We start from the raw sequence: 16,960 nt of genomic DNA on the forward strand, positions 1-16,960 counted from the left end.
GGTTGCTCCTTCCTGCCAAGACAAATAATGCCAATCTCTAAATATTTTGATTTCTGAAGCCTCCTCCATAACATACATCCTAAACAGCAGCTATTTATGGAGTCTGTAAAACCTCTGCCGTATGGCGTTTCAGCTTTCAATAGAAACCACACATGGTGTCTTTGGACTCACTACAAGAAGAGCTTTGGGATGCAGGAGGAAGTCTTTTCTTAGCCCCGAGGCAGCCTGCTCTCCCACTCTGACTCACTTGTGGAGTTTCACCAAGGGTCCCCTGGGAGCTGCCCCATCACCACTGCAGGTTCAAACTGGGAGCAGATCAGCTGGGAACAGAAGGAGAAGGATTGGGGTAATCGGTGGCTGCAGCCCTGAGAAAGACAAGCAAGATCTCAGATGAGATCTTGCAGAGGGACGTGGGGATCACAAGGAAATTCCCATGTGTCTGAGCCAGGGCACGGATTTCAAAGTAACAGGCTCGAGAAAATCTGTCAAATGAGAATGGCCGGAGGCTGTTTGCAGTCAACAGAGTCAACAGGAAGAGCTGCCTTTCTCTTCAAGAGATCTGCAGCGCCCACGTCTGGAGGCATCGCTGCTGGGCTGGACGGACCGTGAGCCCGCACGGATCCTGACTGCATGCAGGAACTGCCCGTGTTGGAATTCCTGGGCCAGCTGCTCTTTCAGGGCTGTAAGGTGCTCCCGTGAATCTGCACCGAAAGCCTTGATCTGGAATTTCTATATCAGGATATCTGCTGACATTTACCGCAATATGAATATGAATATTTGGGGTAAATGTCAGCAGAAAAACACCAACTATTTCTCAACACACAGCAAGGAGGAAATGCAGTTTCTGCCATTTCCCAGGGTACATGCAGGGCACCTAGAAAAGCCTCTTTTTGAGACCAGGAACCTGGAGAGCGGGCTGCTGTGTTGGGATGTAGCCCCACAGGCATTGGAAGCACCTCCAACGCCAGGCTGCCTTTGCCAAATTACAGCCATGTGGATGTGTCCCGGTTTCCCTGAGCACCAGGCACCAACCTGCCCGGGGCTGGGCTGGTTTGCCCTGCAGCTGTAGCACTCAGGGTCAGGTTTAGGATCAGCAGCTCAGGGTCAGAGAAACTGCAGAAAACCAGCTGAGCGCCAGCGCTGGGATAGCCGGGACCTGACCTCTCCAGGCGTCTGCTGTCATGCGGTCCCACACACCACCCTGCACGCCCCAAGTCATACAGAAAACTTCTCTCAATGATCACGTCCTGATTTACAACAGAAGCAAAGCTGTCTCCTGCCCTGGGGGAGCGCAGCCTTTTGTACCCCTGCACAGGCAATGCATGTGACGCCCTTAGCCTAGGGTTGAACGCGAAGCTGCAGCGGCTGCCCTGCAGTGGAGAAGCTGTCCAGCAGATGGCAAGCACTGCTCACCTCCAGGCTCTGCCGTCCAGCGAGATCCTCACCTGGGCAGCCAGCCCAGCAAATTCCTGGCCTGAAAATGCAGCTGTAAGCTATGCTCAGCTTTGCTTTTGGATTCCTGGAAAAGGGAAGGCAGCTGCTGAGGCTTTAGCGCAGAGAACACACCTGATGATGCTTGGGTTTGTGTCCCTCCTTGCAGAACCTGTTCAGGTAGGGCAGCTCACCCAGGACGAAGGTAGGGAGCACAGGATGCCCTCAGGCTTCATAGCACCCTGTGCAGTTGGGCAGTGACAGCCCTGCTAAGGGACAGCCATCCCTTCCCCTCCCTGCTCACTGCCCCGTGAAGCAGCCCAGGCCTGTTTCCTACAAAGGCTCTGTGATGGCTTTAGCTGACAAGGACTCAGCAGCAGCTATTTTGCCCAAAGTATCAAAAAATGGGATCAGAAGATAATAAAGCCTCATGTGCAGTCTCCACCTGCCTTAGTGGCTTCCACATGCCTTTTGCTTTGCGAAAAACTTTCCTGCTGGGTCTGAGCCACCACCCTGCACCCAAGACCCAGCCCTCACCTCACGACACATGGGACACTTTGGCTCAGAAAACATTTTTGTCCCATATTTGTACACACAGCCTCATCACCAGGTTTGTACTTGTGGTGCCATTATTGCATTTGTGGGAGGACTGTCACAGCCACTTCCCTCCAGATGTGCCCTCCAGGGCTGGCTTCTCTGCTTCAGGAAGCTCGGGGTTTTGTGTGTTAGAATGTCTCCAGAAGCGTGGAAGCCTGTTAGAGGGCTCACCTCCAGGGCAAAAAGAGCAGGATCTTTGCACAGAGCCCCGTGCCCGCCTGCTTCAGCCCAGCCAGCTGGATAACAGAGGAGGGACTGTGGTGCTCTCTGTGCCTCTATTTTCTTGCTGAAACAAGGGGGAATCTGTGCTCACTCTGAGCCTGGGCCAGGCCACAGGAGGGTGAGGAGCGTGGCAGCAGCACCCTGGGGCTCTCCCAGTTATGGCTGGGGAGGGTGGTTGGACAGGGAGCCTGCAGCTCCCAGCCCTGGGAACGGAGTGTTCCTTTGCCTGGTCAGGGCTCACAGCCCCTGATGTCCCTTCTGGCCATTCTCCTGCTATTTCCTGTTCCCTGTGGCTTGCAGGTTCTTTGGGTCAAGATTAAGCTGAGAAGTATCTGTCCTCACAGACACCGCCATGACAGGTTCTCCTTTGCCCTTTGCCTCCAGGCTACAGCAAAGCCTCCTGGAGCTAGAAGAAGGAGCATCTGATCAGAGGAAACCCAGCCGTGGATTCTGAGGAGCTGCTGGGCAGCTGCAATGGTGCCCAGCCCATCTTCCCTCTGCCTTTCTTACTTCCAACTCTCCCCCATCACCTCCCCATGAAACACGAGGCACAGGAGCAGACCAACTCAGGGCAGCCCTGCGCCCACTCTGCGCATCTCATAACCTGCGTAACAGCAAGGTACCTGCTCCCACCAGAAAGCAGACCCCCAGAATGCTGCGAAGCTCCAAGGCACAGCCCAGCAGCACCACAGAGTGCTCTTAACAGCCAACCGTGGGCTGGTTCTGGCTCCATGCTGCTCCAGCCCCTGCCTTGGAGCAGTTGGTAGGAAGAGACTGCTCTGGCTTGCATCCATCTGCCCTCCTCCAATCCTTCACAGACAAGGCACCTCCACAGTGGGCAGTCCAGGTCCCAGAATGGGGACCTTGCCACGGACAGAGAGAAGCACCTCAGTGAGAGACAGCAGCTGACATGAATCCCTCACATGGGTCCAAGATGCAGCCAACCTCCAGCCCCAGACCTGCTTGCTGGGGGCTGTGCTGGAGCAGGGTGCTTCTAGCCAGGCAGAGTGGCGTGGGACTGGCAGGCATCCAATGGACCGTTCCTCCCTTTTTCTCTGTGGTCATCCGTTCCTTCATCTCTATTCAGCAATGACTTCATTTATTTAATTATTAATCACCTTGCTGCAAGAGTGGCTGAACTAAACCCATTAAAGCTCCGTTGGGCACAGCCCCAAGGAAGGAGGCAGGTTTCCAGAAAGCACATTAGAGGGAAGGCAGACAGGGAGACAGAGACAAGCCGGGGAGCGAGGCGGCCTTCTGCACAGCGCTGGCCATTTCCCAGCAGCTGGGAACCTGAGAAGCTCAGAGATGTGCAAATGTGTCACACCAGCAGCCTGCTCACGGCTGCGCTGTGTGCGCGGCAACTGTTTCAGCGGAAAATTACACCTCAGCACTGAGTTACACAGCCCACAACTGCTTGCACAATTGCTCGAGGCAACCCACATCCTAAGCAGCTCCTCCTGGATCGTCCCTGTCACCTCTGCTGGGGCAGACAGGATGGCTTTGCTGTCGCCAGAAGTGGGGACGCTGATTTTGCATGTGCTTTTGAGGTGCCAGAGCACGGCTGGTGCATTCCCAGCCCAGCTCCCCGCTCTTCCCTTGGCCAATGTCAGGGATCGACCACGGAGCGGCCACACAGCGCTGCACGGCAAGCCGTGCTTCCTCCTACCCCTGCTCAGCCGGAGGGGCCTGCAGCCGCCTCCCGCCCCAGAAACCCTGCGCACAGCCAGGTCATAGAAAGTTCCCGTCACCTTCCCACCCCGCTGCCCGCCGTCCCCCACAGCCCCGGCGCCCCGTGCCCGTTCTCAGCTCCCGCCCGCCAGTGGGCGCCACGCTCCATCGCCGCCCGCGGACGAGGACGGAGTGTATGAGCGGCAGGCGCCGCAGCCAATCATCGCAGAGAGTTTGCTTGGGGGCGGGAACACAGGGCAGGGTGGGAGCTCCGAGGCGTAGCCCTTCTGGAGGGGCGAGATCTGGTGTTGAGCGGCGTGCGGACGGACCGATGAGCCTGGAGACGGTCACGTGAGCTGGCCGCCTGCACGGCTCGAGCCGGCCCTTCGGAGAGCAAGTTCTGATGGCGTTAGGAGCAGCCAATGAGAGTAAAGGGGCGGAAGCAGGGAGGGGAGCAGGCGGGGCGGGCTGGGCGGCCCGCTCCGTGAGTGGCAGACAACTTGGCCAATGGCGCGCAGCCCTGCCGGCGGCGGCGCCTAGCGGAGCGGTGGCGAGTGCGCGACGGAACAGGAGCGGCGCGGCGGGGCTATGGACCGCGTGAGCAGCTCCATGCGGCAGGCGGCCAACCCGCTGCCCAGAGTGCTGAGCCGGCGGGCGGGCGGCGGCGGCCTGGAGGCGGACCGGGAGAGCTTCGAGCGTGCCCAGGTGCGGGCAGGGCGGCCTCGGCGGGTGGTGCCGCCCCGGGGGGCGGGGACTAGAGCGGGGGCGGGGCCAGCGGGTGGGCGGGGGTGTGCCGGTTGGGCGGGGGTGTGGAAGGTGGGCGGGGCTACTCACTGTGGGCGGGGCTTAGGGATGGGAGCGGTCGGGCCAGGTGTGCTGGAGTAGCTCCAGTGGGCGGGGCCTGTCAGGTAGGCGGGGCTACGTTGGATGAGCCAGGTGGTGGAAGAGCACAGCCCTGGGTGGGCGGAGCCGTTCCGGTGGGCGTGGCTGTCCCAAATGGGCGGAGCTCATGCAGCACCGCCAGGTGGGCAGCTGGCCGCCATCTTGGGTGAGGCTGTGGTGGTCTGGGCTATGCTGCCCATAGTGCCCTCGCCTTGGGGCCTGTTGGTGGGGCAGCCGTTGGGTTCACGGTCTGGGCCCCCACAGGTGTCACCCCTGAGGCTCAGGCACAGCTGGCACACCGCTGTCGTGGCCCTGGGCTGTGCTGCAGCAGTGGGGCCTGGCCCTGATCCTGCTGCGGGAGCTGTCTGGGGGAGCAGGGCTGTGCAGGCACTTTAGGGGGAAAGATTTGGGGATGAGGGGTGTGGAAACAGCTGTGGAGGTCCCCTGGTGAGGCACAAAGCACAGGGAGATGCAGGGACAGGGGGAGTGGGAAGGGTCTGCTGGCTCCATGGTGACAGTGCACCAGGAGCAGCTCCAGCGGCCTCACAGGAGGAGAAATGTGAGGATTTCAGGTAGGTGAGGATGGCACAGCGGTGAGCGCGGCACAGGGAGTCCCTCCTGCACAGGACCCTGCAGCTGTTCTCAGTGCTGGCTTGGGCCCTGAGTGGCTCTCAGTTCCTGTGGGCGGTCAGCTCTGCAATTTCCTGCCCTGCTCCCTTTGCATAATTCTCTCTCTGTAGTTTAGGGAACTTGGAGGCACCCCTCAGATCTTCCATGTTTGTCAAACTTCTTCTTTCTGAGGTTTTATTGTAGAAACCTCATGCTGTTGCTTTTTTTGTTGTTTCTTGATTGGAAAGTGACTTTTCTTAACCAAAGTTCCATACACTCAGCAGCTTTCCAAGTGAATGTTTTCCCTGTATTTCTGCAAGCGCAGCCCCATCCCTTTCTTGCTTCCAAACCCACCCATCCCGTGGCAGCTGGGAAAATATTTGGGGCTCAAAGAGCCTCCCACAATCATGCCAGAAGGACTCGTGGTGACCTGGGTAACAGCTGCTGGGGTTGGGCACCATCACCTCATGTGGTCAAAGGGGAGATGAGAGCACCTCGCCAAGAGCTGGTGGTGGTTATGGGATGTCATACCATCTTTCTGTGCCAAGGCTCACCTGTGCTGGAGGTGTGTGGGGAAGGACTGAAGCCTGGACCCTCCCTTGGGTGTGTGCCTCGGCATCCTCCCTGCCTGGCTTCCCCTCTCCTCCCTGCTCCTTCTTCTGTGGGTGTTCCCATGCCAGCATGGGGCTGAGGAGCACATCTTGCTATTGCAGTGCATGGACGTGATGCACTGCCTTGGCAGAGATGAGATGTTTGACACTTGGGTGAGCCAAGATCTTGAGATGACGTCAGGAGGAGGAAGGATTTCTGTGGGATGCGGAGGACCCGCACAGATGGAGCTGAGCACGGGCGTCACAGCAGGACACAAAGCCACCCAGAGCTTCTGCTGTGCCACCAGCTGCCCTGGCACTCCCACAGCCCGTGGCTTTGCCAGCCCCAGGAACGTATTCAGCACTGCGAGTAGGGATGAGCATCATCTGGAAACATCACTGTCTGGGAGGGTGTCCTGCCTCACCCTGAGCACGTCTGCCCAGCTGCCTCTGGGCTTCTGCATGGCCTCTTCCCTCCTTTGGGAAACCAAACGCTGGAGAGGGGCGAATGTGCGTGGAAAGGGGTGATGTGCAGGCTTCCTCAATGGGTGTTGGTGTCCAGTGCAGCAGCGAGGAGTGGCTTGCTGTGGGAATACTCCTGGGCTGCCTTAAGGCTCTCCCTCTGCGATGCAGCCTGGCTCAGGACAGGGCTGTTGTCATGGTTGTGGTTCTCATTGCTGCTGCAGGGCTGGAGCAGAATTATGTTAGGATACATGTTGTGCCCTTGGGGATAGTGGTGCTGCTGGAGGTGGTGCCTGGCATTGGAGAGGGGACTGCTGTGTGCTTCGTGCCACATCCTGTGCCCATCAATGGCCTTGGGCATTCATTTTCTGGGCTTTCTCCTGATTGTAGCAAGTGTTAGGAGAAGACGTTTCTTGCTTAAAATCCTTCCAGGAAATCTGAAAAGTTTGCACATATCTTCTCTTCAAGTTGTTCCCGGTGAGAAGAAACACAGATTGCTGATCACTGCAGCTGCCATGCTGCCTTGCATGCAGGTGTAGTGTGCTGGGTCCTTACAGCCCCATGCTGGTGCAGGACCAGCACTAATAGCAGCTTCTGGCTGAGAAATCCTCATGGAAAGACATCAGTGCGGCCACAAGTGGTGATTGAGCTCCCAAAACGAATCCTTGGGAGCTCTGTGCTGTGTCAGCTCCTGCTATACAAGCTCTGCTACCACCCCTTGCCATCCCAAATCCAATCTTCTGCTGCACCAAGCCTAGTCCATTACATCCTGCAGCCAGTTCTGCAGGTGGGCATGAGTGGGGAGCAGCCCTGTTCCCAAAGCACACCAAACCTCATTGCATGCACTGCAGTGAGCACCATGACGTTCTCCACCCAGGAGCTGGTCCGTTGTGACTTGGCCTCATGGAGGAAATGCCATTTTGCTTCTGACATCTTCGCTTTTACAAAACAATTTTTGTGGTTCAGATGCTGCAGCCGCTGGCAGTTTTGCCAAGAACTTCAGTTCTTACACAGGAAATGAGGCTCCTTTCAAAGCACCAGTGTTGCTATATATATAGCCTCTCTGTACAGATATTTAAAGAAACATATTGACACTGGCAAGAACAGGAAAAAATAGCTCCTGCCTGTGGAGGGTGAGGGATGAAGCCAGCTGAGCCCATCCTGGGGGAGCCGGTGATACAGGGGATTAATTCTCTGCTCTTTCATCTCCAGGAAATCGAGCTCTTGTGCCTTGTCCTGAGTGATCCCCAATGCTCCCGGTGTCTTTTGTTGTAATAGGAATTAGAGGTGCCTGGGAGTGAATACAGCTTCAGCAGTGAAGAAATGAGTCATCCCGGCTCCTTTCAGCGAGTCTTACTTAGGAACTTATTTCCATCCCCACGGCTTCGCCTCTGTGAAAGAAAATAGTTTCTCTTCTCAAATTAGCTGCATGAGGTCTGCCTTTCCCTTAATGAAATCTAGGGTGGTGGGGTTTTTTATTTAAATCCATGCAGAAATAACTGAAGCTTTTCTGTGATGCTGGACTCAGAGAGTGGGTGCAGGGAGCAGGTGGGGCCATGGATGGCAGCACAAGGAGGTGCTGGTGGAGCTGGGTGTGTTGAGGCACAGCGAGACCCCGTGCTCCCTGGTCACCTCCAGTTTTACAGCTCAGTGTCTGCTATGCACAGGTGCAGAGAATCAATTTAAACCCACCCAACCCTAAAGGAATCTGGCTGGGGCAGTCGGGACACCCCAGTCCTGCTGCCATGACCTCAGCCTGGGTGATGCAGCAGCACGAGGAGCAGAGGGCCCTGATTCGTTTTGCCCAGTCACTATCTAGGAAAACTTCCTGGGGACAGAGTGTGTGGAGGAGGCAGGCAATCAGCGGGGTTGCAGCCCGAATGTGCACGTCCCTGACGACTGCTGGCCATGGCTGTGTGTTGCTTGCTGTTCGGGCTGACCAGGGTGGCAGGTAAATTACCTCCAGTCTGCACCCAGAAGGCAGAGTTCCCGGCTCAAAGCTGTGTGCAGACATTTAATATTTTGTGTGCCAGCACATGCAGCTTCCTTTTGTAGCGGCAGAATTTCAGTTCCTCCTTTGGTGGAGGCATTTTTGGGCTCATGCCCTGGGGATCCCAGCCAGGGACACCTCAGGTGAGTGTGTCTGCACCTGCCCGTGGGGCTCAGCATGTGCGTGCTGATCCCATCCTTGCCTTGCCTTCAGCCCCCTGTGCTGGTTTGGTGCTGGGACAGGCAGGCACCGTTGCATTCTCTCATTACCAGAGCTGCAATCATTGTTTTGCAGGACTTTCATCATTTTGCCTTCTACTTTTGTCACAGCCTGACTGTTACCCGGTTTTACACTCCATCTCAGTTTGATGGCATCGCTCCCTGCATAGACCACATTTGTGTGCACATCCATCCCAAGGCACCCAGCGTTGCCATGGGCTGTGAGGTGTCCTTTGGGCCCCGTGGCTCTCACCCCTACTTTTTGCTTTGCCTCATGGTCCACAGACACAGACCCAAAAAGCACTTTTCTCCCAGCAGCCGGGCTGCCCGAGATGGCACATTAAATATTTACCATGCAGAACGAGGAGGCAAGTTGCTGCAAACAAAGGAACCCATTGGGAGCAGAGGCTTCTCTCATCAGGGCAGGGCTGGAGACTTGCTGTTATTGTTAACATTTGTCTCTTTTATTCCATGCAAGCAGCCCAGAGCTCTCTAGAGAGTGTATGGCATTGCTTTTTATTTTAATTAGCAGATGCTGGCTGGAAAATAGTGTTTTCCAGTCATTGTGTTCACATAAAGTGGACAAGCATACGGGGTTCTGTAAGCACAAAGCACGCTGCTGCGCAGCCCAGGGATTGTCCCCATTCCTCCTGACAGCCCCGAGTCCTGGAGTATCCTGCTGTGGAAGGGACCCCAAGGACCTCGCAGTCCAGCTCCACGTGGCTGCCGTCACCCGTGCTGAATTAGCAGCACCTGCAGTGTGCTGACATCGTGTCACATCCCGTATCACGTCCCATGTCACATCTCAAGTCTCCAGAAGTGCTCCCATCAGAAGTCGCCCTTCCTCTGGTGATGTGGGAAGGTCAGAAGGCATGGCTGGAGGGGAGGAGAGGAAGTCCTTGACTTCTGTGCTGCCTGGGAAAACCTCTGTTGGTGGCGTCGTTCCCAGTCTGTAACCTGATGGAGATCCCATGCTTTCCCAGCAAAAAGCACTTTGTTTACTTCACAAATGGGAATGAAATGTTCCTACAGAGCTAGCAAGGACTGGCTGCTTTTGTGGAGGTAAACACTTGTCTGGAGGGTGCAAAGGTACACACGCTTCTGGGTTCTTTGCTGCTGCTGCTGCTGCTGCTGCAGAACCCCCTGCCCCCACAGGCTCTGCCCTTGTTCGTCTGCTCAGCAATGGCAGTCCCACTTGGGCTCTGTTTATAGCTCCAAAAGCAGTGCCTTGAATTACTGAGTCGCTGGGGAGGCCAAATGCACAGGGGAGGAGCCACAGCTAGAAATAGGCATCGTCTCACGCATTCCCGTTTTATTTTTTTAACAGAGATGTCCAAGTTTGCTGCAGATGCCCAGCTGGGGAAGGCGCCCTGTGCCTATTGCATCGTGGCTTCTTTCGTCTTTTCTGGGGCTCTGCTCTGCCCAGGGTCCTGCTGGGGGTGCCCATGGGGACATCCCACTTTGCATCTCTTGTACTTTGCCAAAAGAATGCACCCGAGTCATAGCTGAGCCAAGTCTTCCTGCTCACCAGCCACCACGTGGAAATGGCAATCAGCCGCGCTGCGTGCATTGAATCGTTTATGATTTTAACCCTTCTCCCCCCTTCCTGCTGCTGCAGGATCAATTATTCTCTATATCTCCACCTTCTCTTCCCCTCAGGAGAAGGTAAAGGAGATTTTGCTGAGTGTGGAGATGTTAAGAGCTGCTGATTGCTATCGGAGATAATGGAGGATCGGAGTCTGCTGAGCTCCTTTCTTCTGATAAGCGAGTTCAGGGTGTCTTAGTGCCTCCAAGTGCCCGTTTGCTTTTAGCCTGCAAGGCATGTGCTGTGCTTACAGCATCCAGGCACAGCCTGCTCTAACCCTGGGCAATTCCACCCTGCAGCCATGAGGAGTGAGGACAGTGCTCAGCTGCACACACCTCTGGGATGGGTGAGGCTGCACTCAGCCAGGAGCCGGCATCCAAAAATGTGCTCCAAGTCCCCATTGCCTGAAGGAATTGTGGAGGATTTTCTCAACAACAGAGCTGGGTGCTGCACTCCCTGGGGCCGAGCCCTCGCAGTGTGTTTGTATGTCCCTTGTCCCATGGCTCTCCTCTGGACACAGTGCATCCCTTACAGGAGGATGCCCTGGAGGCAGTGAGGACCTGTGCTGGGATGGCTCTATGCCGCAGCCTGGGAGTGTCCAGAATGGCTTAAAAATAATTAAATTGGGCGTATTAGTATGATGATCTCAAGCAGTTGGAAGATTTCAGGGTTTCGCTGCAGCATCCCTGGTATAAAGCCCAGGGAAACGCAGTGGGGTTCTCCCCCACGGCACCGCAGCGTGATGGTGGCCACACATGGACCTCGCTGCCTCCAGATAGGCTCCTGATGGCTCCGGCTCCTCCGTGTGCAGTTCAAGTGCAATTTTCCACATCCTGCTGGATGGCACAGGCATGTGTTCCACGCCCAGGGCAGGGTTTTGCCTTCTCGATTCCTCTCCAGCAGCGGTCCCAGGGCTGGAAGAGCACCACAGTGCAGCCCTTTGTTCTAGGGCTGGGAAGTGAAAGGGCTCACTGGCGCGCTCCAGGCCAGCGGCATTTGTTTTCAGAAATGGAAAATGAGTAAAAACTAATATTTGGATCTCAGGAAGGAACTTTGCAGCCTTTCGTGCCTGTGATTGCCCCGCTCGTAAGCCTCAGGCAGGCAGAAGGAGCTGTTTCCTCCCAGCACTGGGTTTTTTCCACCGCAGCGTTGGCTCCGAGGACGCCCTGCTCCACCCGCGTCCCGGCGGACGTCCCTTGGCACCACATGCTTTTGCTTTCCCCACTTGTAGCAAACAAACACACGTATCCTGAGCATGAGAGAGATCGAGCAGGGACAGTGTGGCCACTGCTGCTTCTGTCACAGCACATGGAACATGCACTTAGGTACCAGAGTGTGGCTGCTCTTCTGTTCTCCCACTGTGAGTCCATCAGAAAATCAGATGTAAGGGGGAAATTCTTTACTATGAAGGTTGTGAGGTGCTGCACTGCTGCCCAGAGCTGTGGGCTCCCCATCCCTGGAGGTGCCCTGGGCCATGGAGGGCTGTGGGCAGCCTGAGCTGGGGGCACCCAGCCCGTGGTGGATGGGGCTGAGGGTGCTGTGAGGTCCCTTCCTTCCCAACCATTCTGTGACTGTGCTGGGCGCAGGTCAGTGCTGCTCGCAGGGTCACCACGCGGGGACCTCAATGCAGCCTGGGCAGCCTTGGCCTCGTCACTGTCAGCAGCGTGAGGGGATTTTCTAACCTGAACCCAGGTTGTCTGTCCATCAGCAGATCTCACTCTGGTCACTAATTCTAACTTTCACAGAGGGAAGGCGGAGGTGATGGTACCAGCAAATCTACACTGTAAAAGTACCGGTGTGTCAAGATCACTGTTACTGGGAACACCCATTTGTACCCATCATTCTGGAACCAGTTCCTTTGCCTTGTGCCCCATGGGTTTCATGGCCTCTGGCTGATGGCCAGAGGTGGAAGGGACCTACAAAAGATCATAGAGTCCAACATTAGGGCTAACAGAAAGTTAAAGCATGTTATTGAGGGCGTTGTCCAAATGCCTCTTGAACACTGCCAGGCATGGGGCATCATCTGCCTCTCCAAGCACCCGAGGATGTGAGGGATGAGCTGAGGGATGGAGGTACTTTGGCTCTGCTTCCTCTGCAGCCTCTGGTGCTCCTCATGCTCCAGCCCTGCTGCGCTGGCTCTCTGTAAATAAAGCTGATGCTTCCAAGGCAAAACTTAAGAGTTTTGAAAGGAACTCAACGGGAGCCGCATTTAATCGACTTGTTTGCTGAATAATTTATGGCAACGATCCTGTTATGGACGGGCTGCAAAGTGGAGAAGTGAAGAGAAAGTAGGAGCCATTGATTTCTGCCTGGGAGCATTTAGCTGAGTACACTCTGGGGGCACGAAGGGAAGACGGGGATGGATGAGCAGCAGTGGTGGAGGAGCACCTGGGGGATGGAGGAGCACCCAGTGTGGAGCACTCAGGTGATGAAGGAGCACTCGGCGGTGGAAGAGCACTTGGGAAAGAGGAGCAGCCAGGGGTCAGAGGAGCACCCTGGAGATGGGATGGAGGAGCACCAGGCTCCACGTGCCAGCTCTCTGACAAGGGGAGCAGTGTGAACGCACTGAGCTCAGCGCTGGTGTTCGGGCAGCTCACTGATGAACTCTGCTGACCCCGCTTCCTTTGCTGGGCGTTGTGCTTATCTCGTCGCATCAGCTCACAAAAAGGAAGTGCAAAACTCAAGCGGTGCATTGTGCAGAGTGGGCTGCATGCATGTAAAGGAAGACAGACTGTAGAGTCACAAGGGCTTTCCAGAGAACCCGCACGTACGTGTGGAGATGCAGGGGACACGGAGACATCTGCAAGTGCGAAGCAAGTGGCCACTTAATATTAGCTGAGGTTAGACGTGAGGTTTCACATCCTCCTGCTGCAATTCGGCTACACCCATGTGGTATTGATGCCACTGAATGCTGTCCTTTTGGCTCTAGCACATAAGCTAGTGCCTGCCCCATCTGCAAGGCTCCATGCCCAGTGCCCAGTGGGACGCATGGTTTGCTCCTGCCCCGGTCCCGCAGAGCAGCCCTGCAGAGCTGGGATCCCGCAGGGCAGGCGCTGCCTGTCCTTCCCATCTTGTGCGTTTTTCAGCTGGTTGCTGTGCAGCTGCTGAGCTCCTGCTCACCCCACACCGGCCCCGGCTGCAGGCACTGGAACACGAGCAGACATCGATGGAACCGGCAGCTAAAAATAACACGTTATCAATAACAGGGGCAGGAACCGTGGCTGGATCATTTAATTTTTGAAGACAATCCATATATTGACAGCGCAACAGAGCATGGTGCAGCCCCCCTGCCTGCAGCCCAGACTGCCCACCCCTGGCCCCTCAGCTTTGTGCTCTCACTTTCACATGCATGGGGAACTGCAGCATTAGAAAGCTTTTTGGTTTGTTTGTTTTTTTTTTTTAATGAGTTGAGCTTTTAAGTCCTGCGCTAAATAGGGTATTATCGAAAATCAAGATTTGCAGGTATTTGGGCATTAATGATCTGGCAAGATTTTCTGGTGTGTTGGAGCACCTGAACAGCTCAGAAATCTGCCCTAAAGTGCCACAGCATGGCTCATGCACAACTCGGAACTGGGAAGCAGCTGCTTCACCCTTGGTTGCACCCACTTCAGGCATACACTGTTCTCTAAATGGCTCCAGAATGGCACGGTGCAGCCAATGACCCCCACCCAGCACAAAGCATCCCCAGCTCTGCAGACCAGAACCAAAGCCCAGCATGGCTCAGCTCATCCCTGCAGCACGGGCTGCTGTGCGGAGCCGTGAGAACAGGACTGGTGCTAAGAATGCCTAAAGCCTGCAAAGCAGAAAGCAAATGGTTTCCTATGTGCTCAGTGCTTGTCAGTGCCCTTCCAGCTCTGCATTATGCACGGGGCTCTGCCGAGAGTTAGGGTGAGCATCTGCAAACCCTTCCAGGCCCCAGCATGCCCAGGAGCTGCCAGCTCTGTACAAATGTTGGGTTGGGTGGCTCCTCCAGGCTGAGGCAGCTGGGAAACATTGCATCCCCCGAGGAGAGATCACTGAGGAGATAACTCCCAGCACGGGGACGGCATACGCTGCCCTCACACAGGGGAGCAGCCGTGCAAATTGGCTCCAACACTTTCCAAGCAGGAGTGGGGAAAAGAGGACATCCCGAGCAATGGGAGATCAAAGTGCAAACAGGGACGATCCTGTTGTGGGTGCACTGTGAGGCTCTGGGGTGCCCGAAAGCTGCTCCAGCTCTGTCCTCCCAGGGCAATGTGGAGCTATCAGGAGGGAGCTCCAGACATCATTAGTCATGGAGCAAGGAGGAGGCTGCAAAGGAAGAGGGTTTAAAAGGTTTTGGAGTATTTTTAGACCTGGTAAAAAGGGCAGTGGGAGAGAAAAAGAGACCAGTGAACTCTGAGACGCAAACGGTTCACATCGCAGGGTGGGCCCAGCTCTGCTGCATCTCCCCTTGGAGCATGAGCTCAGAGAGAAAGAAGAAATGTCAAGCCATGCAAACACAGCGATTCGTAGATCGGTGCTGGACTGACCCTGTCAGCCCGCCTGCAGTGACACACAGCCCCATTTGCTGACGTGTTTGCGCCTCACTCCCTTCATTTCGGTGGGAGTTGGCTGCTATTTTCCCTGCCCTGTCTCCTGTGCCTGCCCTTCCTCAGAGCCCTCCTTGCCATGCAGCTCCAGAGCTGGGTCTCTCCATCCCCGGATGGTTCTGCTGTCCGTGCTGTGCTGGCACAGGCTCCAGCAGCTCCATACAGGAATGTCTTTCATGGCGCCAACTCATGCTATCCCTGATGGCAGCACCCATGGCAGGAGCTCACCCAAGACCGATCCAGCACTGTTCTGCTGGGTCCCTGCCTCCTCTCGGAGCTGGATGAGACTAAACCAGACGAGGTTAATGGTAACGAGCTGATTGGGTTTGCTGCGAAATGCTGGGGATCTCGCAAATTATTTTAAAAGCTGTGTAACCCCCACGCAGGTGGCAGAGTAGGAAAATTCACATGCATGTCGTGGTGGAGGACAGAACTGGGCTTTTCTCTCAGTTCTCTTTGTTTTCCACTGTGCCCCAGCGCATGCCTATAGCACACTTACCTTAAGGTCTCTGTGTGGGTAAGTGAGGCATTAAAGCCCGGCTGGGAGGTGCTAATCGCAGGGCTGGGGCCTCGTGGTGCTCTGCATTCACAGGAGGAGCTTTGCACCATGGAGCCAGAGCAGCAAGCCAGGCACTGCCAGATCTGGTTCAGAGTGATGCTAAGCCCAGCTGGTGCCGAGTTAATTAATCCTGGATCTCGTTAACTCAGGGGGACAGCAGGGCGGCGGTGCCACGTAGGCAGGGCTGCATGGTGGGGACCGACATTCCCATCTTCCATCAACTCCCATGTTTCATTTTCCATGCAGCTCCCATGCATGTTCCATATGCTGTACGTCTTCCGAGCAGTTTCCATTTTCATGCTGTGTTCCCAGAAGGGGCTGCAGCGGATGCAGCATTTTTGCACATCTCAGATGGTCTGTCTTCATTCATAACATCTATGCACAAATTACCAAGGTTTTCTTGGGGCAGATGGTGGGCTATCCCAAATCCCATAAATGTTTGCAGAAAGCAGGGCTCGCAGCTAGGAGGGAGCAGACCCAGCGTCCTTTGTCACCCCACGTCCCTCCATCCGGGCTTTGCCTCCTTTGCCTGAGCTGTGGTTGGTATCATGGAGACCTGACACCTGGCTCCTGCCACGTGTGCTGCAAGGAGCTGCTGGGACGGGGCAGGTGCCTGCAGTGGGGATGGTGCTTACGCCCAGAGCGCTGCCTGTGGGCTGGGATGAGGAACCGGAACCAGAGCACCTTCTCCCGTAGGAACTAGGTTCATTGAAAGTGGGGATTTGCTCTTTGGGACTTTTTTCATGTCACCAGGTGTCTACAGGGTGAGGGCAACTGGTGAAAGCTGAGGATAAGGTGTGAAAACTGGGCGGCTGAGTCCCTTAGTGAGCAGCTGAGCCGTGAGCAGAGCGCAGCAGCCCGCGGCCAGCACCACACAGCATCTTTTCCCCGGGGCTGGGAACCTTCTGCACTGGGCCAGCTGCGTTTCAGTGCTGCGATGCTTTTCCTTCTCCCTGCTTTGGGTTTGCTTTAAGGGAACGTAAAGAACGAGAGCGAAGTTGTTTGGGTTTCTTTCGTGCCTGCCGCGTGAAGCTGATAAAGCGCTTCTCGACAGAAACGCGGACACCGACCCGCTGCCGCGTTCCCTGCTGCCCGGCTGCTCCCCGTCCCGTAGCCCCAGGCAGGGCTCGTGCGGAGCGGCCCCCCGCCCATCCCCGAGTTCGGGGCCGCTCCCGGCGCGGGGGGAGCTGAGCCGCGCGCCGACCCCGCGGCCGCCCTTTGTTGTTCGGCGCAGGGCTGAGCGCGCTCCCTCCTCCCTCCCCCCATTCCTCCGCGGGGCCACGCGGGAGCGCGCTTCGCCCCCGCCCCGCTCCCGCCCCGCGCCGCCGCCGTGGGAGCTGCGGAGCCGCGGGGAGCGGGGAGCGGGGCCCGGCCCCGCCGATCGGGCTCCAGCGAGGCCCGGCGGGAGCGGCCATGGAGGCGGGCAAAATGGTGAGCGCATCCTTCTCCGCGGGCCCCGCGTCCGTGCGGGGCTCCTCGGGCCGCGGCGGGGCCGGGGGCGGTTCGCCGGGAGTCGCGATGCGGGGCGGCGCGGTGCCGGCACGGCGCTGTTCCGCCGCCGGCGAGACCCGGA

The 16,960-nt window shown here is 56.5% G+C and overlaps 1 protein-coding gene across 3 annotated transcripts in view; it reads left to right on the forward strand.

Moving 5' to 3' along the window:
* Window positions 1-4,509: 4,509 nt before the first annotated feature.
* The window catches only part of HIP1 (huntingtin interacting protein 1), a 33,936-nt gene continuing 21,485 nt past the window's right edge, over window positions 4,510-16,960 (forward strand). For 2 of the 3 annotated variants that reach the window (XM_042830237.1, XM_042830238.1), the window contains exon 1: window positions 4,510-4,626. In XM_042830237.1, the coding sequence (XP_042686171.1) occupies window positions 4,510-4,626 (117 nt within the window). Of the gene's footprint in view, window positions 4,627-16,759; window positions 16,819-16,960 lie in introns of those variants that run through there. The other variant, XM_042830239.1, reaches the window with a different exon arrangement.

This window comes from Centrocercus urophasianus, unplaced genomic scaffold (genome assembly GCF_019232065.1).
Source record: "Centrocercus urophasianus isolate 14NV4802_14NV808 unplaced genomic scaffold, USGS_Curo_1.0 seq_33, whole genome shotgun sequence".
NCBI classification, from domain to species: Eukaryota; Metazoa; Chordata; class Aves; order Galliformes; family Phasianidae; genus Centrocercus; species Centrocercus urophasianus.